This window comes from Kogia breviceps, chromosome 12 (assembly GCF_026419965.1).
Source record: "Kogia breviceps isolate mKogBre1 chromosome 12, mKogBre1 haplotype 1, whole genome shotgun sequence".
NCBI lineage: Eukaryota > Metazoa > Chordata > Mammalia > Artiodactyla > Physeteridae > Kogia > Kogia breviceps.
Window position 1 is genome coordinate 40,374,208 of NC_081321.1, and position 26,705 is coordinate 40,400,912.

Genomic DNA, 26,705 nt, shown 5'->3' on the forward strand with positions numbered 1-26,705 from the left:
GGAGCTTTAATCCGCCGCTTCTGAGGCTGTTGGGAGAGATCTCCCCCTCTCCTCTCTGTTCGCACAGCTCCTGGGGTTCAGCTTTGGACTTGGTCCCGCCTCTGCGTGTAGGTTGTCCGAGGGCGACTGCCCTTCGCTCAGACAGGACGATGTTAAAGGAGCAGTTGATTCGGGGGCTCCAGCTCACTCAGGCTGGGGGGAGGGAGTGGCACGGGGGCGGGGCGAGTCCGCGACGTCAGAGGCCGACGTGACGCTGCACAGGCCCAAGGCACAGGCCCAAGGCGCGCCGTGCGTTCTCCCGGGGAAGCTGTCCCTGGATCCCGGGACCCCGGCAGTGGCGGACTGCACGGGCTCCCGGGAGGGCCGGTGTGGAGAGTGAGCTGTGCTCACACACAGGCCTCTTGGTGGTGGCAGCAGCAACCTTAGCGTCCGACACCCGTCTCTACTGTCCGTGCCAACAGCCGCGGCTCGCGGCCGTTTCTGGAGCTCCTCTACGCGGTGCTCTTAATCCCCTCACCTCACACCCGAGGAAGCAAAGAGGCAAGAAAAAGTCTCTTGTCTCTTCGGCAGCTCCGCGCCCGGTTCTAGGGCTCCTTTAAGCGGCGCACTTAATCCCCTCTCCTCGCGCCCAGGCAGCAAAGAGGGAGGAAAAGGTCTCTTGCCTCTTCGGCAGCTCCAGACTTCTCCCGAACTCCCTCCCGGCCAGCCGTGGCGCACTAGCCCCCTTCAAGCTGTCTTCACTCTGCCAACTCCAGCCCTTTCCCCCTATTTCCACTATTTTATCTTCCAGGTCACTTATCCGTCCTTCTGCCTCAGTTATTCTGCTATTGATCCCATCTAGAGTATTTTTCATTTCATTTATTGTGTTGCTCATCGTTTCTTGCTTCCTCTTTATTTCTTCTAGGTCCCTGTTAACTGTTTCTTGCAAATTGTCTATTCTATTTCCAAGATTTTGCATCATCTTCCCCATCATTATTCTAAATTCTCTTTCAGGTAGATTGGCTATTACCTCTTCATCTGTTAGGTCTGGTTTTATCTTGCTCCTTCATCTGTTGTGTGTTTTTCTGTCTTCTCATTTCGCTTATCTTACTGTGTTTGGGGTCTCCTTTTTGCACGCTGCAGGTTCGTAGTTCCTGTTGTTTTTGGTGGCTGTCCCCAGTGGCTAAGGTTGGTTCAGTGGGTTGAGTAGATTCCCTGGTTGGGGGGACTAGTGCCTCTGTTCTGGTGGATGAGGCTGGATCTTGTCTTTCTGGTGGGCAGGTCCTCGTCTGGTGGTGTGTTTGGGGATGTTGGTAACCTTATTATGATTTTAGGCAGCCTCTCTGCTAATGGATGGGGCTGTAGACCTGTCTTGCTCTTTGTTGGGGATAGGGTGTCCAGCACTGTTCTTTGCTGGTCCTTGAATGAAGCTGGGTCTTGGTGTTGAGATGGAGATCTCTGGGAGATTTTCGCCGTCTCATATTATGTGGAGCTGGGAGGTCTCTTGTGGACTAGTGTCTTGAGGTTGGTTCTCCCACCTCAGGGACACCGCCCTGGTGCCTGGCTGGGGCGCCAAGAACCTTTAATCCACACGGCTCAAAATAAAAGGTAGAATAAATAGAAAGGAAAGAAAAGGAAGGAAGGAGGGAAGGAAGGAAGAAAGGAAGGAAGAAATGAAGGAAGGAAGCAAGAAAGGAAGGAAGGAAGGTGCAGAGGAAGAAAGGGAGGAAGGAAGAGAGGAAGGGAGGAAAGAAGGGGGGAAGGAAGGAAGAAAGGAGGGAAGGAGGGAAGAAAGGAAGAAAGAAAGGGAGAAGACAGAGTAGTATAAAGTATAGTTATTAAAATAAAAAATAATTATTAAGAAGAAAAATTTCCTTTAAAAAAAAAAAAACAAAAAACAAAAAAACAGAAAAATGGGTCGGTCTAACCCTAGGACAAATGGTGAAAGCAAAGCTATACAGACAAAATCTCACACAGCAGCACACACATACACACTCACAAAAAGAAAAAAAAGGGGAAAATAATAGTATATCTTGCTCCCAAAGTCCACCTCCTCAACTTGGGATGATTCGTTGTCTATTCAGGTTTTCAACAGATGCAGGGCACTTAAAGTTGATTGTGGAGCTTCAATCCGCCGCTTCTGAGGCTGTTGGGAGAGATCTCCCCCTCTCCTCTCTGTTCGCACAGCTCCTGGGGTTCAGCTTTGGACTTGGTCCCGCCTCTGCGTGTAGGTTGTCCGAGGGCGACTGCCCTTCGCTCAGACAGGACGATGTTAAAGGAGCAGTTGATTCGGGGGCTCCAGCTCACTCAGGCTGGGGGGAGGGAGTGGCACGGGGGCGGGGCGAGTCCGCGACGTCAGAGGCCGACGTGACGCTGCACAGGCCCAAGGCACAGGCCCAAGGCGCGCCGTGCGTTCTCCCGGGGAAGCTGTCCCTGGATCCCGGGACCCCGGCAGTGGCGGACTGCACGGGCTCCCGGGAGGGCCGGTGTGGAGAGTGAGCTGTGCTCACACACAGGCCTCTTGGTGGTGGCAGCAGCAACCTTAGCGTCCGACACCCGTCTCTACTGTCCGTGCCAACAGCCGCGGCTCGCGGCCGTTTCTGGAGCTCCTCTACGCGGTGCTCTTAATCCCCTCACCTCACACCCGAGGAAGCAAAGAGGCAAGAAAAAGTCTCTTGTCTCTTCGGCAGCTCGGCGCCCGCTTCTGGGGCTCCTTTAAGCGGCGCACTTAATCCCCTCTCCTCGCACCCAGGCAGCAAAGAGGGAGGAAAAGGTCTCTTGCCTCTTCGGCAGCTCCAGACTTCTCCCGAACTCCCTCCCGGCCAGCCGTGGCGCACTAGCCCCCTTCAAGCTGTCTTCACTCTGCCAACTCCAGACCTTTCCCTGCGATCTGACTGAAGCCCGAGCCTCAGCTCCCAGCCCCGCCCGCCCCAGCGGGCGAGCAGACAAGCCTCTCGGGCTGGTGAGTGCCAGTCGGCACTGATCCTCTGCGGGAATCTCTCCGCTTTGCCCTCCGCACCCCTGTGGCTGAGCTGTCCTCCGCGGCTCCGGAGCTTCCCCCTCCGGCGCCCGCAGTCTCCGCCCGCGAAGGGGCCTCTAGTGTGTGGGAGTCTATCCTCCTTCACGGCTCCCTCCCACTGGCGTAGGTCCCGTCCCTATTCTTTTGTCCCTGTTTATTCTTTTTTCTTTTGCCCTACCCAGATATGTGGGGAGTTTCTTGCCTTTTTGGAGGTCTGAGGTCTTCTGCCAGCGTTCGGTGGGTGTTCTATAGGAGACGTTCCACGTGTAGATGTATTTCTGATGTCTCTGTGAGGAGGAAGGAGATCTCCGCGTCTTACTCTTCCGCCATCTTTAAGCCGTCCCTCTGTTTGTATTTTTTAACAGATCTTTTCTTGTAATTGATATCTAGTCTCATAGCATTGTGGTTGGAAAAGATACTTGATATGATTTCAATTTTCTTAAATTTACCAAGGCTAGATTTGTGACCCAAGATATGATCTATCCTGCAGAATGTTCCATGAGCACTTGAGAAAAATGTGTATTCTGTTGTTTTTGGATGGAATGTCCTATAAATATCAATTAAGCCCACCTTGCTTAATGTATCATTTAAAACTTGTGTTTCCTTATTTTCATTTTGGATGATCTGTCCATTGGTGAAAGTGGGGTGTTAAAGTCCCCTACTGTGATTGTGTTCCTGTTGATTTCCCCTTTTATGGCTGTTAGTATTTGCTTTAATGTATTGAGGTGCTCCTATGTTGGGTGCATAAATGTTTACAATTGTTATATCTTCTTCATGAATCGATCCCTTGGTCATTAGGTAGTGTCCTTCTTTGTCTCTTGTAATAGTCTTTACTTTAAAGTCTATTTTGTCTGATATGAGAAGTGCTACTCCAGCTTTCTTCTGATTTCCATTTGCATGGAATATCTTTTTCCATCCCCTCACTTTCAGTCTGTATGTGTCTCTAGGTCTGAAGTGGGTCTCTTGTAGACAGCATATATACAGGTCTTGTTCTTGTACCCATTCAGCCAGTCTACGTCTTTTAGTGGGAGCATTTAATCCATTTATATTTAAGGTAATTATTGATATGTATGTTCCTATTCCCATTTTCTTAATTGTTTTCTTGCCTAGAAAAGTTCCTTTAGCATTTGTTGTAAAGCTGGTTTGGTGGTGCTGAACTCTCTCAGCTTTTGCTTGTCTGTAAAGGTTTAAATCTGAATGAGATCCTTGCTGGGTAGAGTAATCTTGGTTGTAGGTTTTTCTCCTTCATCACTTTAAATATGTCCTGCCACTCCCTTCTGGCTTGCAGAGCTTCTGCTGAAAGATCAGCTGTTAACCTTATGGGGAATTCTCTTGTGTGTTATTCGTTGTTTTTCCTTTGCTGCTTTTTTTTTTTTTTTGGTGGTATGAGGGCCTCTCACTGTCGCGGCCTCTCCCCTTGCGGAGCACAGGCTCCAGACGCGCAGGCCCAGCGGCCATGGCTCACGGGCCCAGCTGCTCCGCGGCATGTGGGATCTTCCCGGACCGGGGCACGAACCCGTGTCTCCTGCATCTGCAGGTGGACTCCCAACCACTGCGCCACCAGGGAAGTCCCCCCTTGCTGCTTTTAATATTTTTTCTTTGTATTTAATTTTTGATAGTTTGATTAATATGTTTCTCGGCATGTTTCTCTTTGGATTTATCCTGTATGGGACTCTCTGTGCTTCCCGGACTTGGTTGACTATTTCCTTTCCCATATTAGGGAAGTTTTCAACTATAATCTCTTCAAATATTTTCTCAGTCCCTTTCTTTTTCTCTTCTTGTTCTGGGACCCCTATAATTCGAATGTTGGTGCGTTTAATGTTGTCCCAGAGGTCTCTGAGACTGTCCTCGGTTCTTTTCATTCTTTTTTCTTTATTCTACTCTGCAGCAGTTATTTTCACTATTTTATCTTCCAGGTCACTTATCCGTTCTTCTGCCTCAGTTATTCTGCTATTGATCCCTTCTAGAGTATTTTAAATATCATTTATTGTGTTGTTCATCGTTGCTTGTTTTCTCTTTAGTTCTTCTAGGTCCTTGTTAGACTGCCTATTTCCTCTTCATCTGTTAGGTCTGGTGGGTTTTTACCTTGCTCCTTCATCTGCTGTGTGTTTTTCTATCTTTTCATTTTGCTTATCTTACTGTGTTTGGGGTCTCCTTTTTGCAGGCTGCAGGTTCATAGTTCCTGTTGTTTTTGGTGTCTGTCCCCAGTGGCTAAAGTTGGTTCAGTGCGTTGTGTAGGCTTCCTGGTGGAGGGGACTAGTGCCTGTGTTCTGGTGGACGAGGCTGGATCTTGTTTTTCTGGTAGGGAGGTCCACATCTCATGGTGTGTTTTGGGGTGTCTGTGGTCTTAGGCAGCCTCTCTGCTAATGGGTGGGGTTGTGTTCCTGTCTTGCTAGTTGTTTGGCATAGGGTGTCCAGCACTGTAGCTTGCTGGTTGTTGAGTGAAGCTGGGTTTTGGTGTTGAGATGGAGATCTCTGGGAGATTTTTGCCGTTTGATATTATGTGGAGCTGGGAGGCCTCTTGTGGACCAGTGTCCTGAAGTTGGCTCTCCCACCTCAGAGGCACAGCACTGATTCCTGGCTGTAGCGCCAAGAGCCTTTCATCTACACAGCTCAGAATAAAAGGGAGAAAAAGTAGACAGAGAGAGAGAGAGGGAAATAAAGTAAAATAAAATAAGGTTATTAAAATAAAAAATATTAAGAAAAAAAATTTTTAAAGTAAAACAAAGAAAAACAACTACGACAGAACCCTAGGACAAATCGTGAAAGCAAAGCTATACAGATGAAATCTCACACAGAAGCATACACATACACACTCAGAAAAAGAGGAAAAGGGGAAAAAATAATATATCTTGCTCTCAAAGTCCACCTCCTCAATTTGGGGTGATTCGGTTGTCTGTTCAGGTTTTCCACCGATGCAGGGTACATCAAGTTGATTGTGGAGATTTAATCCACTGATCTTGAGGCTGCTGGGAGAGATTTCCCTTTCTCTTCTTGTTTGCACAGCTCCAGGGGTTCAGCTTTGGATTTGGCCCTGCCTCTGCATGTAGGTCGCCTGAGGGCGTCTTTTCTTCGCTCAGACAGGACGGGGTTAAAGGAGCAGCTGATTCAGGATCTCTGGATCACTCAGGCCGGGGAGGCGGCGGGGGCGGGGGGCATGGAGTGCGGGGCGAGCCTGCAGTAGCAGAGGCCGGCATGACGTTGCACCAGCCTGTGGCACACTGTGCATTTTCCCGGGCAAGTTGTCCCTGGATCACGGGACCCTGGCAGTGGCAGCTGCACTTAGTGTCTCATGCCCGTCTCTGGGGTCCATGCTGATAGCCGCGGCTCGCACCCATCTCTGGAGCTCCTTTAAGCAGCGCTCTTAATCCCCTCTCCTCGCAAACCAGGAAACAAAGAGGGAAGAAAAAGTCTCTTGCCTCTTCGTCAGGTCCAGACTTTTTCCCAGACTCCCTCCCGGCTAACTGTGGCGCACTAGCCCCCCTCAGGCTGTGTTCACACTGCCAGTCCTCTCCCTGTGATCCAACCGATCAAAGCCCGAGCCTCAGCTCCCAGCCCCCACCTCTCCCAGCGGGTGAGCAGACAAGCCTCTTGGGCTGGTGGGTGCTGGTCAGCACCAATCCTCCATGTGGGAATCTCTCTGCTTTGCCCTCCTTACCCCTGTGGCTGCGCTCTCCTCCTGGCTCTGAAGCTTCCCCCCTCTGCCACCCATAGTCTCCGCCTGCGAAGGGGCTTCTAGTGTGTGGAAACCTTTCCTCCTTCACAGCTCCCTCCCACTGGTGCAGGTCCTGTCCCTATTCTTTTGTCTCTGTTTATTCTTTTTTCTTTTGCCCTACCCAGGTATGTGGGGAGTTTCTTGCCTTTTGGGAGGTCTGAGGTCTTCTGCCAGCATTCAGTGGGTGTTCTGTAGGAGTTGTTCCACATGTAGATGTATTTCTGATGTATCTGTGGGGAGGAAGGTGATCTCTGTGTCTTACTCTTCTACCATCTTCCCCCAAAATCTCTATCACAGGATATTGAATATAGTTCCCTGTGCTATACAGTAGGACCTTGTTTATCCATCCATTCCATATATACCAGTTTGCATGTGCTAACTCCATATATACCAGTTTGCATGTGCTAACCCCAAACTCCCAGTCAATCCCTCTCCCACCTCACTCCCCCTTGACAACCACCAGTCTTTACAGTAGTATTTTTTTTTAATTTTTATTTTTTGGCCATGCCACGTGGCATGCAGGATCTTAGTTCCCCAACCAGGGATCGAACTGTGCCCTCTGTAGTGGAAGCACAGATTCTTCCACTGGAACCACTGGACCACCAGGGAAGTTCAAAATTTAATCTTTTAAAATAGAAGTCACTGACACTATTTAGAAAATGAATAGTACTTTGTTAATTAATGAAATACCTCACAATGGAGCCATCTCTCCTATAGGGGAAGGAGACATTTTATACCTCTACAAGGGCCTTGTATATTGAAAGGCACTCTGTATGGGTATTTGCTCAGTGTCTCTTTTCAGGTCGTCATAAACTAAAATATAACCAGCCTGCTAATAAAGTCTAGTTTGTGCTAAAACACAGTATGTGCTAAAGAAAGGATTTTTTTAACACAAGAGTTTAGGTGTCTACCAGATTACTGTATTTTTAACCTGAGATTAAAAAGGTTTAGTAATTTCTTTGTAAAGCTGTCCTCATCACCAACAGTAATAATAGAGTTCTGTTTTTCACAGAAAAATTTTGAAAGACCTATCTTCTGAAGATACACGGGGCAGAAAAGGAGACGGAGAAAATCCTGGAGTTTCTGCTGTCACTTCTATGTCTGTTCCAACTCCCATCTATCAGACTAGCACCGGACAGTACAGTACGTATAGGAATAAATTTCCCACCTGATAGACACACAGAAACTAACCTTTCTATTTGAAGAAGTGGTGTGTAAACTGTCATATTTTAGTAGTGATGATTACTAAAGGATAACATTTTGAGCCAGAAATAATGCAAAGTTCTTTTTCAGTATTATCTCATTTATTCCTTACAACTTTGTGAGGTGGGCAGTTATCAATTTATGAGGGAACCGAGGCTTAGAGAGTCAGATAATATCCCTGAAGTCATACAGCTTGTGATACACGGCTTGTAAATGATATACTTACTTTAGGGTGTAAGTCTGTGAGTTTTGACAAATGCATGGAGCTATCTAAGCACCACCACAATCAAGACACTCCATCACCCCAAGAAATTCACTTGTGCTGTGTCCATTTGTAGATAATCTCTCCCTCCTCTCCTAACCCCTGTTCTTCAAGTTTTATTGGTGTCCCATGTGACCACCTCTCACCATCTACAGTCATCCTCTCCACCACCTCAGTCTATACTCTCATCTGAATTACTGCAGTATCCGATTGGTCATCTTGCTTCCATTCTTGCTCTATACTTTTCCATATCTCAGCCAAAGCAATTTATTTAAAATGTCAATTAGATCACACCATTCTTGCTCAGAATCTTCCAGTGACTTTAGAATAGGTCCCACAAGGCATTACATTCAGGATCTGGCTTTGCCTGCCACTCTGATCTCATCTCCTGCCACTTGATGCCATTCTGGCCACACAGACTTTCTTGCTGTTCCTTAACACATGAAGCTTGTTTCTGCCTCAGGATCTTTGGAGGTGTCATCCCTACTACCTGCGCGTAAAACATAGTAGCTTAATTATAGAATGTATATAATTATAGATTAGCTTATTTATGATCTGTTCTCAAGGAATGTAAGTTCACAACTATAACCTTGGCATACAGGGCCTGGCGCATGTAAGGCTTTCATTAAAACATGTTATGAATATATGATTTTAAGAATATATGTAGAATATTTCTGTGAGGACACATAAGAAATTGGGAATAGTGGTTGCAAGGAAGGAAACTTAGGAGCAGAGATCAAGAGGCAATTGGGGGCTTCCCTGGTGGTGCAGTGGTTGAGAGTCTGCCTGCCGATGCAGGGGACACGGGTTCGTGCCCCAGTCCGGGAAGATCCCACATGCCACAGAGCGGCTGGGCCCTTGAGCCATGGCCGCTGAGCCTGCACGTCCGGAGCCTGTGCTCCGCAACGGGAGAGGCCACAACAGTGAGAGGCCCGCCTAGCACCAAAAAAAAAAAAAAAAAAAAAAGCAATTGGGAGGTTCACTTTTCATTTTAAACAAAATTGAATTTTGTTTTTTAATCATGTATTGCTGCTTCTAAAAAATTTTTTAAGGCAGCATATTAGCAAGTTAAAAGATATATTAAATGGTTTATTATTCTAAACCCATTAAAAATTAGAATTTTGAAAACTACATAGAAACTTGGGCTAATATCTCATATGTTACAACTGAAGTAAGTATAGTACAAGTCATATTTAGGGCAACATGATCCAGTAGAACTTGATGATGCAAATGTTCTGTATTTGCATTGTCTAGTACAGTAGCTGCTAAACTATGTGTGAATACTGAGCACGTGACATGTGGCTGGTGAGACTGAGGAACTGAATTTTTAATTTTAATTTTAATTTAGTTAATTTAAATAGCCACGCATGGCTCATGGCTACTGTATTGAACAGTACAGTTGAGTTCTTCAAAGAAGTAAATTCAACCAGGTAAATACACATGTTAAGCAAGTACAGGAAGATATGTTGCAAAAATGAAAACATTCTGTATTAACATATATTTAACATCAAAAGATGTGTATCTATAATGTGTGTAAATAAACCTATTTTGATATTTATATATCAATCTGTGTGAGCATAGGAAAAGATTAGGAAAGTTGTGCACCAAAATAATGTTTACCTCAGAAATAATGTTTACCTCAGGAGGCAGGTAGGGAGTGGACAGTGGAATAAATAGGGATAATGGGACTTTTTATTTATATATGTATGTAATGTGTGTTGCAGGGAAGGAGATTGAAAGTAATTCCTAGTAAGTTTAAAACAAATCTCTGAATCTAAAAAATTTTAATGTCTTTACTTCTAAAGTCATTTTATAAATTAAAGTATATTGGAATATTTGTTGTGTGGTACCCTTATCCTACAAGGGAAAGGATAAGGATAATCAGAAGCAGTGGTCACCACTAGAGAGTGGAGCTAAGAAAGAGTATGAAGATTTACTTTTTCATTATGTAACCTTTTATCCTTTTTGAATTTTCCATAGGCACACTTATCTATTCAAAAATATTTTAAAATACAATCTTTTTAATGCTTTTAAATAAAAATTACAAACTATGTTAATATTTCCTTCTACGTATTTTTCCTTTAAAAGTTAGTCATCGGTGGTACCCTCTTCTAATGGCCCAAAACTGCTGTGACAACATTAACAATTAGCATGGAATGCTCTATAGAGCCCAAAATGGGTTTTGATGAATCAGTGAGACTAAATTTAAGATTAGTGCATCTGAAATACAAAATTTTCTGAAGAAATGCTGTTTTACTTGTTTTACATATAGCTCACCCAAAGTAGTCAACAGTTATCAAGTGGAATTGCATTTACACCTGTTTTAATAAATAGCAAATTTTTTTTTGCCAATCCTTTGTCATTAGTGTGTTGTACAGCCTTATATTAGCTATGTTCTCTCTTTGGTTAAAGTTGCCATTGCCCCAAATGGAGCCTTACAGCTGGCCAGTCCAGGCACAGATGGAGTACAGGGGCTTCAGACATTAACCATGACAAATTCAGGCAGTACTCAACAAGGTACAACAATTCTCCAGTATGCACAGACCTCTGATGGACAGCAAATACTTGTGCCCAGCAACCAGGTGGTTGTACAAAGTAAGTTTGCTTAAGTATCTATGGAAAGCATCACAAAGTACTTTCAAAGACACTTATAAATTAACTCATTCTTTTGACCACACAGCTGCATCAGGAGATATGCAGACATATCAGATCCGTACCACGCCTTCAGCTACTTCACTACCACAAACCGTGGTGATGACATCTCCCGTAACCCTTACATCTCAGACAACTAAGACAGATGACCCCCAACTGAAAAGAGAAATAAGGTTGATGAAAAATAGGTAGGTAGTAAAATTATACTATCAGAATGGGTAATGTTTTTATAAATCTCAAAATATAACCAGATATTAACTGAGGCTGTATATTAGAAATAAGGAAAGGGGATTATATCAACATTATTTTAACTGAGTGTTAGATTATGTCTAGTATATTTCCAGTGGATCAGTGAGTCCCTTTGCATAGTTTCTTTATTTAATATATGACCTAGAGTTCTTCCATTTTTATTGTGTCCTTTGAATAGCATTGTTAAGCAAAACTTTTCAAACAATATATTTTGTTCTTATTCAGATGACAAAGTTAAGTGAAAATAATAATTTGCTGCTTGCTGTTGACTAGAGTAAGAATAGGCAAGAATTAGTAGGATTCTGAATAATACCTAATATACTTCTGGATACAGAATTGCTCTTAAAAATGAATTTTGATCATGAAATATAGTAGTCATTTAACCCCCAGAAACATTTGTTTGTTTTAAATGTATTTTAAACATTGCTATATGCACTACATATACATCAGGCATTAAAAATAACTAGCTCTTTGAGAAAAAGAATATGATGGGTAGCCTTCTGCAGTGTGTTCAAGGGAAAAGAAAAGACACCAATAAACTATATTAGAAACAAAAAAGGGTAAATAGCCACAGATACAACAAATTTTTTCAATTATATTAAGGTTCTATTTTCAGGTCCTCTCCAATAAGTTAGAAAATTAGAATAAAGGATAATTTTCTAGAGCAGTAAAAATTACCATAAAAGGACCAGATGGATACATTTAATTACTTCAAGATAAAATGTTTCTTTACTAAAAACAAGAGGAAGCATCACTGTAAATGACTTGGTAACAAGGCAGGGACCATCTGTTGTTTTGGAGGTTCCAACAAATAGAAGTAAATGAAGTAAGTTATGTAAATTATTAGAAAAGAATTGTCTCTCGTTGCCTCTCGTTGCTGATGATATGATTGTGTACCTAGGAAACCCAAAAGACTTGTTAAAAATTACTAGAGTGTGACTTCTCTTTCTGACAATGTAACCTCAGCTACATAATAAAAGCTTGATGAAATATAAAAACCATCCTTTTAAATGACTGGATGAGCATGTAGAAAGGAAGAGAAATCTATTGAGGTTAGACGTGCGAACCAGAAGCCCAGGACCATGATGTTAAATGAGCACTGAAGCAGCCCCTGTATATCCTAGGGATAAATTCAGATCTTTGTAATTGGTATAGCTTTGGTATGCAGAGGGGACTAGGGACAGAGCCTGGGGCTTCTGCAGGCTGGAGAATTGGATCACAGATTATTTTTCATGAGGTCAAAACCCAAGAAGTACTACATCCATAAGCTAAGAATTGTAATTTTAAAAATTAGTGCCCCCAATTGGAGAACGCAACTTCAATACAGGCTTTAATGAATTCCCATACATTGAGTTCTAACAAATACAAGTTGAAAAATCAGACTACCCAAGGAATTAGGCCTCCACTATATGTGCCAACACCTTAGGCAACTGTCACAAAAAATTATTTCCATTTTTTTGAGATGAGGAAGCTGAGGCCTAGAGAAGTTAAGTTTACTTGACCAAGGTTACACTGCTCGGCAGCTGATAGAGGTAGGGTTTAAATTCATGGGTCCAAGTTTTAGAGTCCAAAGTCTTAGGGAATACCACACTGCCTTTCAGGAGCAAGTGTCAGCAGAAAGAGCAGATGACAGAATGAGTTTTGTGAAGTCTTCAGTAACCTAATGGAGAGAGGGAAATAAGTATTTCTTTTGTATTTAAAAAAAAGAATGTCATTATAAATCTTCAAAGCTCAAGAGACTATAAAAATGATAAAAATTGGAGAGGAAAAATAAAACTATTATTATTAGCAAAGATATATTCATCTGCTTAGAATATCCAGGAAAATCATCTGCAAACTATTTGAAACTGTAAAAGAACCAGTTCTTTTCAACATTTGTACCAGAAGCCCTTGCCAGTTTAGTAAAACTGGAAAAGGGAAGGGAAATTACAAGGATTTAAATGAAAAAAATAGAAACTATTACTGTCTTTTATACGATTGCTTGATTTTTTTTAAAAAACCAAATGGAGTTAGAGAAAAATTATTGTAAGTAATGAGTTTACTAGATATAAAATCAGTTTTCAAAAATCAACTATTTCTTCACATCATCAATAGTTTGGTAAATAATTATTAAAAAGATGTTTATATTATCAATAAATAAAATATGTGAGAATAAATCTAACAAAAGCTGTCCAGGACATTTATGGAAGACATTGTAAAGTGTTTTTGAAAGACATTAATAAGGAAGATCTAAATAAATGGAGAAATATACTATGTCCATAGATATGGAAACTCAGTATTATAAAGATGACTATTTTTCCCCCTGATTGATCCATAGATTCAATGCAGTTCCAATCAAAACCCAGACAGGTTGTTTGAAGAACTTGACAAGTTGATACTAAAATTTGTAGAAGAGTAAAGGGCCAAGAGCAGCCAAAATATTCCAGACAAGAATAAGGTGAGGAGATATCAAGTTTTGTTTAAAGCTGTGGTAATTCAAATCATGTGATATTGGCATTGAGATAAACAAAATCACCAGTAAAACAGAGTAGGGAGCTCAGAAACAGATCTGTGAATACATGAAACCCTGGTAGGGCAGATTATTGGGGGAAGAAGGGACTTCTTAACTAGCTAAGATAGTTAGTTATTTGTGTGTGAAAAAAAAAATTGGATTTCTTCCTCACAGCATACACAAAAATCATACTGAATGGATTAAAAACATGTGAAAGGTGAAATTTTAAAAACTTTTAGGTGAAAATGTATAATCGAGAGACAGGCACAGAGCTGCCGAAGAGACAAGAGACTTTTTCTTGCCTCTTTGTTTCCTGGTGCGTTGGGCCACTTAGAGCTCCAGAAATGGGCGGGAGCTGCAGCTATCAGCACAGACACCAGAGACAGGCAAGAGACGCTAAGGCTGCTGCTGCTGCCACCAAGAAGCCTGTGTGTGAGCACAGGTCACTATCCACACCTCCCCTCCAGGGAGCCTGTGCAGCCCGCCACTGCCAGGGTCCTGGGATCCAGGGACAACTTCCCTGGGAGAATACACAGCGTGTCTCAGGCTGGTGCAACGTCATGCTGGCCTCTGCCAATGCAGGCTCGCCCCACACTCTGTGCCCCTCCCTCCCCCCGGCCTGAGTGACCCAGAGACCCCAAATCAGCTGCTCCTTTAACCCTGTCCTATCTGAGCAAAGAACAGATGCCCTCCAGTGATCTGTACAAAGAGGCGGGGCCAAATCCAAAGCTGAACCCCAAGAGCTGTGCAAATGAAGAAGAGAAAGGGAACTCTCTCCCAGCAGCCTCAGAAGCAGCGGATTAAAGCTCCATAATCAACTTGATGTACCCTACATCTGTGGATTACCTGAATAGACAACAAATCATCACAAATTGAGGAGGTGGACTTTGAGAGCAAGATATATTATTTTTTTCCCCTTTTTCTCTTTTTGTGAGTGTGTATGTGTATGCTTCTGTGTGAGATTTCATCTGTATAGCTTTGCTTTTACCATTTGTCCTAGGGTTCGAATTGTCCTTTTTTTTAACTTAAAAAAATTTTTCTTCTTAATAATTATTTTTTATTTCAATAACTTTATTTTATTTTATCCTCTTTCTTTCTTTCCTCCCTCCCTCCCTCTCTCTCTTTCTTATTTTTTCTCCCTTTTATTCTGAGCCGTGTGGATTAAAGGCTCTTGGTGCTCCAGCCAGGCATCAGGGCTGTGCCTCTGAGGTGGGAGAACCAACTTCAGGACACTAGTCCACAAGAGGCCTCCCAGCTCCACGTAATATCAAATGGCGAAAATCTCCCAAAGATCTCCATCTCAACACCAACACCCAGCTTCACTCAATGACCAGCAAGCGACAGTGCTGGACACCCTATGCCAAACAACTAGCAAGACAGGAACACAGCCCCATCCATTAGCAGAGAGGCTGCCTAAAATCATAAAAAGGCTACAGACACCCCAAAACACACCACCAGACGTGGACCTGCCCACCACAAAGACAAGATCCAGCCTCATCCGCCAGAACACAGGCACTAGTCCCCTCAACCAGGAAACCTACTCAACCCACTGAACCAACTTTAGCCACTGGGGACAGACAACCAAAAACAACGGGAACTACGAACCTGCAGCTTGCAAAAAGGAGATGCAAAACTGAAGAAGCAAGGTAAAAACGCACCAGACCTAACAAATGAAGAGGAAATAGGCAGTCTACCTGAAAAAAAATTCAGAATAATGATAGTAAAGATGATCCAAAATCATGGAAATAGAATAGAGAAAATGCAAGAAACATTTAAAAAGGACCTAGAAGAACTAAAGAGGAAGCAAGCAACGGTGAACAACAAAATAAATGAAATTAAAAATACTCTAGATGGGATCAATAGCAGAATAACTGAGGCAGAAGAACGGATAAGTGACCTGGAAGATAAAATAGTGAAAACAACTGCTGCAGAGTAGAATAAAGAAAAAAGAATGAAAAGAACTGAGGACAGTCTCAGAGACCTCTGGGACAACATTAAACGCACCAACATTCGAATTATAGGGGTCCCAGAACAAGAAGAGAAAAAGAAAGGGACTGAGAAAATATTTGAAGAGATTATAGTTGAAAACTTCCCTAATATGGGAAAGGAAATAGTCAACCAAGTCCGGGAAGCACAGAGAGTCCCATACAGGATAAATCCAAAGAGAAACATGCCGAGAAACATATTTATCAAACTATCAAAAATTAAATACAAAGAAAAAATATTAAAAGCAGCAAGGGGGGGCTTCCCTGGTGGCGCAGTGGTTGGGAGTCCACCTGCGGATGCAGGAGACACGGGTTCGTGCCCCGGTCCGGGAAGATCCCACATGCCGCGGAGCAGCTGGGCCCGTGAGCCATGGCCGCTGGGCCTGCGCGTCTGGAGCCTGTGCTCCGCAAGGGGAGAGGCCGCGACAGTGAGAGGCCCTCATACCACCAAAAAAAAAAAAAAAGCAGCAAAGGAAAAACAACGAATAACACACAAGAGAATTCCCCATAAGGTTAACAGCTGATCTTTCAGCAGAAGCTCTGCAAGCCAGAAGGGAGTGGCAGGACATATTTAAAGTGATGAAGGAGAAAAACCTACAACCAAGATTACTCTACCCAGCAAGGATCTCATTCAGATTTAAACCTTTACAGACAAGCAAAAGCTGAGAGAGTTCAGCACCACCAAACCAGCTTTACAACAAATGCTAAAGGAACTTTTCTAGGCAAGAAACACAAGAGAAGGAAAAGACCTACAATAACAAATGCAAAACAATTAAGAAAATGGGAATAGGAACATACATATCAATAATTACCTTAAATATAAATGGATTAAATGCTCCCACTAAAAGACGTAGACTGGCTGAATGGGTACAAGAACAAGACCTGTATATATGCTGTCTACAAGAGACCCACTTCAGACCTAGAGACACATACAGACTGAAAGTGAGGGGATGGAAAAAGATATTCCATGCAAATGGAAATCAGAAGAAAGCTGGAGTAGCACTTCTCATATCAGACAAAATAGACTTTAAAATAAAGACTATTAGAAGAGACAAAGAAGGACACTACCTAATGACCAAGGGATCGATTCATGAAGAAGATATAACAATTGTAAACATTTATGCACCCAACATAGGAGCACCTCAATACATTAAAGCAAATACTAACAGCCATAAAAGGGGAAATCAACAGGAACACAATCACAGTAGGGGACTTTAACACCCCATTTTCACCAATGGACAGATCATCCAAAATGAAAATAAATAAGGAAACACAAGTTTTAAATGATACATTAAGCAAGGTGGGCTTAATTGATATTTATAGGACATTCCATCCAAAAACAACAGAATACACATTTTTCTCAAGTGCTCATGGAACATTCTGCAGGATAGATCATATCTTGGGTCACAAATCTAGCCTTGGTAAATTTAAGAAAATTGAAATCATATCAAGTATCTTTTCCAACCACAATGCTATGAGACTAGATATCAATTACAGGAAAAGATCTGTTAAAAAATACAAACACATGGAGGCTAAACAATATACTACTTAATAACGAAGTGATCACTGAAGAAATCAAAGAGGAAATCAAAAAATACCTAGAAACAAATGACAATGGAGACACGACAACCCAAAACCTATGGGATGCAGCAAAAGCAGTTCTAAGAGGGAAGTTTATAGCAATACAGTCCTACCTTAAGAAACAGGAAACATCTCAAGTAAACAACCTAACCTTGCACCTAAAGCAATTTGAGAAAGGAGAACAAAAACCCCCCAAAGTGAGAAGGAAAGATATTATAAAGATCAGATCAGAAATAAATGAAAAAGAAATGAAGGAAACGATAGCAAAGATCAATAAAACTAAAAGCTGGATCTTTGAGAAGATAAACAAAATTGATAAACCATTAGCCAGACTCATCAAGAAAAAAAGGGAGAAGACTCAAATCAATAGAATTAGAAATGAAAAAGGAGAAGTAACAACTGACACTGCAGAAATACAAACGATCATGAGAGATTACTGCAAGCAACTCTGTGCCAATAAAATGGACAACCTGGAAGAAATGGACAAATTCTTAGAACTGCACAGCTTGCCGAGACTGAACCAGGAAGAAATAGAAAATATGAACAGACCAATCACAAGCACTGAAATTGAAACTGTGATTAAAAATCTTCCAACAAACCAAAGCCCAGGACCAGATGGCTTCACAGGCGAATTCTATCAAACATTTAGAGAAGAGCTAACGCCCATCCTTCTCAAACTCTTCCAAAATATAGCAGAGGGAGGAACACTCCCAAACTCATTCTATGAGGCCACCATCACCCTGATACCAAAACCAGACAAAGACGTCACAAAGAAAGAAAACTACAGGCCTATATCACTGATGAACATAGATGCAAAAATCCTCAACAAAATACTAGCAGACAGAATCCAACAGCACATTAAAAGGATCATACACCATGATCAAGTGGGGTTTATTTCAGGAATGCAAGGATTCTTCAATATACGCAAATCAATCAACGTGATACACCATATCAACAAACTGAAGGAGAAAAAACATATGATCATCTCAATAGATGCAGAGAAAGCTTTTGACAAAATTCAACACCCATTTATGATAAAAACCCTGCAGAAAGTAGGCACAGAGGGAACTTTCCTCAACATAATAAAGGCCATATATGACAAACCCACAGCCAACATCGTCCTCAATGGTGAAAAACTGAAACCATTTCCACTAAGAACAGGAACAAGACAAGGTTGCCCACTCTCACCACTCTTATTCAACCTAGTTTTGGAAGTTCTAGCCACAGCAGTCAGAGAAGAAAAGGAAATAAAAGGAATCCAAATTGGAAAAGAAGAAGTAAAAGCTGTCACTGTTTGCAGATGACATGATACTATACACAGGGAATCCTAAAGATGCTACCAGAAAACTACTGGAGCTAATCAATGAATTTAGTAAAGTAGCAGGATACAAAATTAATGCATAGAAATCTCTGGCATTCTTATACACTAATGATGAAAAATCTGAGAGTGAAATTAAGAAAACACTCCCATTTACCATTGCAACAAAAAGAATAAAATATCTAGGAATAAACCTACCTAAGGAGACAAAAGACCTGTATGCATAAAATTATAAGACACTGATGAAAGAAATTAAAGATGATACAAATAGATGGAGAGATATACCATGTTCTTGGATTGGAAGAATCAACATTGTGAAAATGACTCTGCTACCCAAATCAATCTACAGAGTCAATGCAATCCCTATCAAACTACCACTGGCATTTTTTACAGAAGTAGAACAAAAAACTTCACAATTTGTATGGAAACACAAAAGACCCCGAATAGCCAAAGCAATCTTGAGAACGAAAAATGGAGCTGGAGGAATCAGGCTCCCTGACTTCAGACTATACTACTAAGCTACAGTAATCAAGACAGTATGGTACTGACACAAAAACAGAAATATAGATCAATGGAACAGGATAGAAAGCCCAGAGATAAACCCACATACATATGGTCACCTTATCTTTGATAAAGGAGGCCAAGAATACACAGTGGAGAAAAGACAGCCTCTCCAGTAAGTGGTGCTGGGAAAACTGGACAGGTACATGTTAAAAGTATGAAATTAGAACACTCCCTAAGACCATACACAAAAATAAACTCAAAATGGGTTAAGACCTAAATGTAAGGCCAGACACTATCAAACTCTTAGAGGGAAACATAGGCAGAACACTCTATGACATAAATCACAGCAAGATCCTTTTTGACCCACCTCCTAGAGAAGTGGAAATAAAAACAAAAATAAACAAATGGGACCTAATGAAACTTAAAAGCTTTTGCACAGCAAAGGATACCATAAACAAGACCAAAAGACAACCCTCAGAATGGGAGAAAACAGTTGCAAAAGAAGCAACTGACAAAGGATTAATCTCCAAAATTTACAAGCAGCTCATGCAGCTCAATAACAAAAAAACAAACAACCCAATCCAAAAATGGGCAGAAGACCTAAATAGACATTTCTCCAATAGACATTTCTCCAAAGAAGATATACAGATTGCCAACAAACACATGAAAGAATGGTCAACATCATTAATCATTAGAGACATGCAAATCAAAACTACAATGAGGTATCATCTCACACCGGTCAGAATGGCCACCATCAAAAAATCTAGAAACAATAAATGCTGGAGAGGGTGTGGAGAAAAGGGAACACTCTTGCACTGCTGGTGGGAATGTGAATTGGTACAGGCAGTATGGAGAACAGTATGGAGGTTCCTTAAAAAACTACAAATAGGGCTTCCCTGGTGGCTCAGTGGTTGAGAGCCCGCCTGCCGATGCAGGGGACATGGGTTCGTGCCCCGGTCCGTGAAGATCCCACATGCCGCGGAGCAGCTGGGCCCGTGAGCCATGGCCGCTGGGCCTGCACGTCCGGAGCCTGTGCTCCGCAACGGGAGAGGCCACAGCAGTGAGAGGCCCGCCTAGCACAAAAAAAAAAAAAAAAAAAAAACTACAAATAGAACTACTATACGACCCAGAAATCCCACTGCTGGGCATATACCCTGAGAAAACCATAATTCAAAAAGAGTCATGTACCAAAATGTTCATTGCAGCGCTATTTACGATAGCCAGGACATGGAAGCAACCTAAGTGTCCATCAACAGATGAATGGATAAAGAAGATGTGGCACATATATACAATGGAATATTACTCAGCCATAAAAAGAAATGAAACAGTTATTTGTAGTGAGGTGGATGGACCTGGAGACTGTCATACAGAGTGAAGTAAGTCAGAAGGAGAAAAACAAATACCGTATGCTAATACATATATATGGAATCTAAGAAAAAAAATGTCATGAAGAGCCTAGGGATAGGACGGGAATAAAACACAGACCTACTAGAGCATGGACTTGAGGATATGGGGAGGGAGAAGGGTAAGCTGTGACGAAGTGAGAGAGTGGCATGGACATATATACACTACCAAACGTAGGGTGCATAGGTAGTGGGAAGCAGCCGCATGGCACAGAGAGATCAGCTAGGTGGTTTGTGACCACCTAGAGGGGTGGGATAGGGAGGGTGGGAGGGAGGGAGATGCAAGAGGGAAGAGATATGGGAACATATGTATAACTGATTCACTTTGTTGTAAAGCAGAAACTAACACACCATTGTAAAGCAATTATACTCCAATAAAGATGTTTTAAAAATGTATATCATGCTTTCAAATATAAAGAAGATACCTTAAAGCAGCACACATAAACACAAAAAAATTAACATGAAAAACTGATGAACCCTCATTAAAATGAGTAACTTCTTTTCATCAAAAGATAAAGTGAGTAAAAATATAAGCTTCACACCTATAGAAGACATTTGCAATATATCTAACCAAAAACAAACAGATTTGTTTGAAAAAATATAAAGATCTGAATTAATGAGAAGTACAACCCAACTGAAAAAATGTTGAATATAGTTTTGAAATGATACACAACTCCGCATCTGGAAGAAAATTAAACTGGACTCCTATTTTATACCATATACAGAAATAATTGCAGATGGGTTAAAGACTTAACTGTGAAAATTAAGCAATAAAATCTTTAAGATAAAATTTAGAGGGTTTCCCTGGTGGCGCAGTGGTTGAGAGTCCACCTGCTGATGCATGGGACATGGGTTCGTGCCCCGGTCTGGGAGGATGCCGCATGCTGTGGAGCGGCTGGGCTCATGAGCCATGGCCGCTGGGCCTGCGTTTCCAGCACCTGTGCTCCACAATGAGAGAGGCCACACAGTGAGAGGCCCGTGTAATGCAAAAATATATATATATATTTAGGGAGAGATACATAGTGTATCACATTTTAATCTAAGCCAAGAAAAAGACTTTAAAAAACAGCATTTATTGCATTAAGAAATAAAAATATCAGAAATCAAGTGGTGGATTAGAAAATAACATAGAAACAGATAAAGGGTTACTATGTATAGTGTGCTGAGAGTTCTTAGGTTGTTCATCTTTCAAATAATTTCTAATTTTAAAATGGGCAAAATGTATGAATGGAATAGGGTATGAATAGGCAAATTATGTAAGAGCAGATCCAAAAGACCATTAAATTTTTGAGAATATGTTCAATCACACTAGTAGTTAGGGAAGTGAAAATTAATTAACAGTGAAATGTCCACATGGCAAAGAACTGTGTACCAGTATATCAATAGAAACATCATTAAAATAGTATGTGTAAAAAAAGCAAGTTGCAGATAATATCTACAGTCCATAGTATAAAAAATACTCAAAATAATACTTTTTTACTTCTTATGTGTGTAAAACTTGAATGTAAGTCCATAGAAATATTCTAACAGGACATGTGCAAAACTCAGAATGAAAGCACTGTTTGTGATTAAAACTGAATAAATAAAAATTAGAGAATCTATGTGCCAAAAGTTAATAAGAGGACTCATAAATTTCATTTCTTGGTATTTATCCAAGAGAAATGGGACATATGTTCACAAAGAGACTGGCACAAGAACATGCATAGCAGCTAAAACTAGAAAACAGCCCAAGAGAATGAATAAACAAATTGTAGTGATATTCATACAGTGGAATATGCCCAACAATATAAAGGAACAAACCACTCCACAGTAACACGGATAAACCTCAAAAATATACTGAGTGAAAGGAGATCAGACACAAGAGTACATTCTGTATGACTCTGGTATCTGAAGCTCTAGAATAGGAAAAATTTCATCTATGGCGGGAAAAATTTCATCTATGGCAGTAAAAATCCAAACCGTAGTTGCTTGGGGAGATGAATGGGCATGAGGGAACTTTCTGGGGCAATAAAAATGTATGTCTTGATGCGTGGGTGGGTTATACAGGTATATGCATTTGCCAGAACTGATTGAATTCTGCACTGAAGATCACTGTGTTTCACTGTATATAGATCATACCTTAATTTTTTTTAATGAGGAAAAAATGATGACCAGGGAAGATTACTGAAGTGTATTTACCATTTAAGGAATGTGAACTTTTTTCTAACATTGGTGTTTTCAATGCTTACATTTAGAGAAGCTGCTCGAGAATGTCGCAGAAAGAAGAAAGAATATGTGAAATGTCTGGAAAATCGAGTTGCAGTCCTGGAAAATCAAAATAAAACTCTAATAGAAGAGTTGAAAACTTTGAAGGATCTTTATTCTAATAAAAGTGTTTGATTCTTAAAGAAAATATTTTTGTGGACTTGCCTAAAAATTAGATGGAATTTCTTTTCTTTTTTAGTGGAGTTTTATGAATTAAAAGGTCAAAAATGAAGCTTTTTATTTAGGCTTTTGCAACTCAAAGATAAATATCTTACACAGGAGATCTGGTGACAGAGGATAAAGTGGAAAAAGACCTCAAGGAGGTTACTGGCACAACTGGAAGCCCTGTAAAAATTAAACATACTCAAGAAACAAGAAATGAACTTTCACAAATTCAGATTTTCTAAATAACAATAGTTGTCATATTCCAAAAATGGTAGATAGGATGAAATTTGATAAATCAGATTTTAAAAAATAAATCAGTTTACCCTATAGGTTTGCATTTCTTACGGTTTCCTAAAATTTACCTTTTTCAATTGTGTGCGTGTGCTATTTCTGCCAATAAATTTTAAATTACAAATAGAAAAAAGCTAATATACAACTAAATATATAAATTATGTGTTCTGATTATGTATACTTGCTCTATCATCAGGTCTTAAATGGGTTTTTTAAAGTTTGTTTATTGGACTTGAGAGGATTTTTGAGACTGGGTTAACTATTTTTGAGGCCTTGTCCTAAAAGGCATCTAAGGTACATGAATGGAGTGTGGTGATTTTGTAACATTTTTTTATCAGAATGGAAAGAGAATTGTTTAAAAGTTTGATACTTTTAAATGGTTTGTTTTTTGGTTACTCTGGGAATGGTGATTTTCTACAAATATTTAATAAATTGTTTTTTGATTCTATATTCTGTATGCAGTTAAACATACATTACTTATTCTGTTGTGCTTTAATAGAATGGAATGTTTACAGGCCCTTGAGATGTTAAGAGTATTTTAAAAACCTTCTGAAGATGCATACCAAAGTTTTCCAAGAGGATTTTATAATTGGTTTAATGTAAGGTTTATCAGATTCTAAAATAGTACAGTTACTAAGGCAATTTTATGTTAGAGACTATTTTGTAATGTAGTGAATGGTACATTTATAAGAAATGTGACTGCCAATATATTTTTATAGCTAATCTTTATAAATTCTAAAGTTGTTTTTAATGATTATTTTAAATGTTTATATAGTTTGTTAGTAAAGAATATTTTGCATCTCAAAGTATCATTTTTATATTATAGGAAGTAAAGTTTCCAGATTGGCTAATATTTGAATTGCAAGTTTTGTATGCAGTTTATCCAGAGTTCAAAAATGCTGTCAGCACACCAGTGTTTAACCTCTGTATTCCAATTTGTATACACTTTGAAACTGTACTGCAAAACTATTGTGTGCTTCTTATACAATATGTATCATATTGTTGTCTATGAAATTAAAGGACATTTGATAAAATTAAGTTTGCTGAATGTAAAATATATTGCTTGATATATGAATGACAAGCTTCCTGATAGCCATTGTGTTAATTATACTAACTATAGTGCATTTCTAGTTTTAAAATGAAGATAAATTTACAAATCTGGGCTACACAACCTATTTTAAGAAGGGGGTATGTTTATATGTTTTGATTCAGTCTGAACCAATTAAAACAAACTGAAGATAGCTAAATATTTTGTTCTACAGGTGTTTAGGACATAGTTAAGGAGCCTGTCATGTAGAAATCTTAACCTAACAGATAAATTTGTGATTAATCCTAGTAAAAATTTTCATTAATGGCATCTTTTAAAATGGGATTCTGTTGACTTGGCAGCAGTTTATGTAAAGAAAGATAAAGTTTGATCACCAGTGGGATTCCTTATATCCCTGTCCTGTGTAAAGCCTGAGTCTCAAAATAGTCACCCATTAGGCTAAAGAATATTAAGAGGTATGGGGTCAGTGGGTTATATCCAGAGTGTTTTAAAAGATAATATATTGGGTAGGTGTTGTGTTTGGCTCCAGTAGCCTAGCTCTTATACCTTAACAACTGGACATCCACACATATTTGTAAATTCTCCAAAGCCTACACATTGCTGGTATAGGGACTTGCTCACTAGATCATGTTACCTAGTTTAGCTATATGTAACAGGCATGGGCAGGCCACTGAGGATTCCATAAATGCATACCAAATTATCTTCCTAGATGTTTTTCTAATTTGAATTCAGTGTGGGGCTTATTAAAGGTGATTGTAGTACAAACCTGAAATTATTAGACTTCAGAAATTCATCAGACCAAAGAAATTAGTTCCTTAGTTCAATTTACTATTTAAAATAAATTATCAATTTACTAATTTGTTATATTGATGGAAATACATTATTGCCCACGAACACATCTTGAGCACATAAAATATGATAACCCTTTAGTTTTATTGAACAGAGCAGGGGTCCCTACCCCCCAGGCCATGGACCAGTATGGGTGCATGGCCTGTTGGGAACCAGGCCACACAGCAGGAGGTGAGGAGCTGGCGAGTGAGCAAAGCTTCATCTGTTATTTCCAGCCAGTCCCCATCGCTCACATTACCTCCTGAGCTCCGCCTCCTGTCAGAATCTAATGCAGCATTAGATTCTCATAGGAGCACAAACCCTAATGTGAACTGCGTGTGTGAGGGATCTAGGTTGCACGCTCCTTATAAGAATCTAATGCCTGATGATCTGAGATGGAGCTGAGGCAGAGATACTAGCACTGGGGAGTGGCTACAAATACAGATTATCATTAGCAGAGAGGTTTGACTGCTCACAGACCATAATCAATTGCTCACAGACTCATATCAAAACCCTATCAGTGAGTGGCAAATGAAAACAAGCTTGGGGTTCCCACTGATTCTGTATTATGGTGAGTTGTATAATTATTTCATGTATTACAATGTAATAGTAATAGAAATACAGTGCACAACAAATGTAATGTGCTTGAATCATCCCAAAACCATCCCACCCAGGGTCTGTGGGAAAATTGTCTTCCATGAAACCGGTCCCTGAGGCCAAAAAGGTTGGGGACCTCTGGAATACAGCATAAAGAATGGGCATGTTTTAGAGGTTTGGAAATCTTATCATATACATTTAGTCATTCAGCAGTTATTATATTGAAGTTACTAGTTAAACCTGTGTTTTTCTCCAGTCAAAATGTATTATGCCTTGGACACTACATAATGATTAAGAAAAAGACATAACAATTGTAAATATTTATGCACCCAACATAGGAGCACATCAATACATAAGGCAAATGCTAACAGCCATAAAAGGGGAAATCAACAGTAACACAGTAATAGTGGGGGACTTTAACACCCCATTTACACCAATGGGCAGATTATCCAGACAAAAAAATTAATAAGAAAACACAAGCCTTAAATGACACATTAGACCACATGGATTTAATTGATATCTTCAGGACATTCCATCCAAAAGCAGCAGAATACATTTTCTTCTCAAGTGCACACGGAACATTCTCTATGATAGATCACATCTTGGGTCACAAATCAAGCCTTGGTGAATTTAAGAAAATTGAAATCATATCAAGCATCGTTTCCGACCACAACACTATGAGATTAGATATCAACTACAGGAAAATAAAGTGAAAAAACACACACACATAGAGGCTAAACAATACGCTACTCAGTAACCAAGAGATCACTGAAGAAATCAAAGAGGAAATCGAAAAATACCTAGAAACAAATGACAACGAAAACGCACAACCCAAAACCTACGGGATGCAGCAAAAGCAGTTCTAAGAGGGAAGTTTATAGCCATTCAATCCTACCCCAAGAAACAAGAAAAATCTCAACCTGACACCTAAAGCAATTAGAGAAAAAACAAACCAAAAAAAACCACCCCCAAAACAAACAAAAAAACCCCACACAGTTAGTAGTAGGACAGGAATAATAAAGATCAGAGCAGAAATAAACAAAAAAGAAATGTAGAAAACAACATCAAAGATCAATGAAACTAAAAGTTCATTCTTTGAGAAGATAAACTAAGTTGATAAACCATTAGCCAGAATCATCAAGAAAAAAAGGGAGAAGACTCAATAAAATTA

General features: G+C 40.4%; 1 protein-coding gene across 13 annotated transcripts in view; it reads left to right on the forward strand.

Annotated features, from left to right (window-relative positions):
• Nucleotides 1-22,753, forward strand: part of ATF1 (activating transcription factor 1) — a 76,564-nt gene extending 53,811 nt beyond the window's left edge. For 5 of the 13 annotated variants that reach the window (XM_059082827.2, XM_067009278.1, XM_059082830.2 and 2 more), the window contains 4 exons: nucleotides 7,726-7,856; nucleotides 10,591-10,773; nucleotides 10,859-11,018; nucleotides 22,596-22,753. In XM_059082827.2, the coding sequence (XP_058938810.1) occupies nucleotides 7,726-7,856; nucleotides 10,591-10,773; nucleotides 10,859-11,018; nucleotides 22,596-22,740 (619 nt within the window). In that variant the 3' untranslated portion in view covers nucleotides 22,741-22,753. Of the gene's footprint in view, nucleotides 1-7,725; nucleotides 7,857-10,590; nucleotides 10,774-10,858; nucleotides 11,019-13,396; nucleotides 13,517-22,595 lie in introns of all 13 variants that reach the window. The other 8 variants (XR_010835808.1, XR_010835810.1, XR_009338703.2 and 5 more) reach the window with 2 other exon arrangements.
• Nucleotides 22,754-26,705: the final 3,952 nt, after the last annotated feature.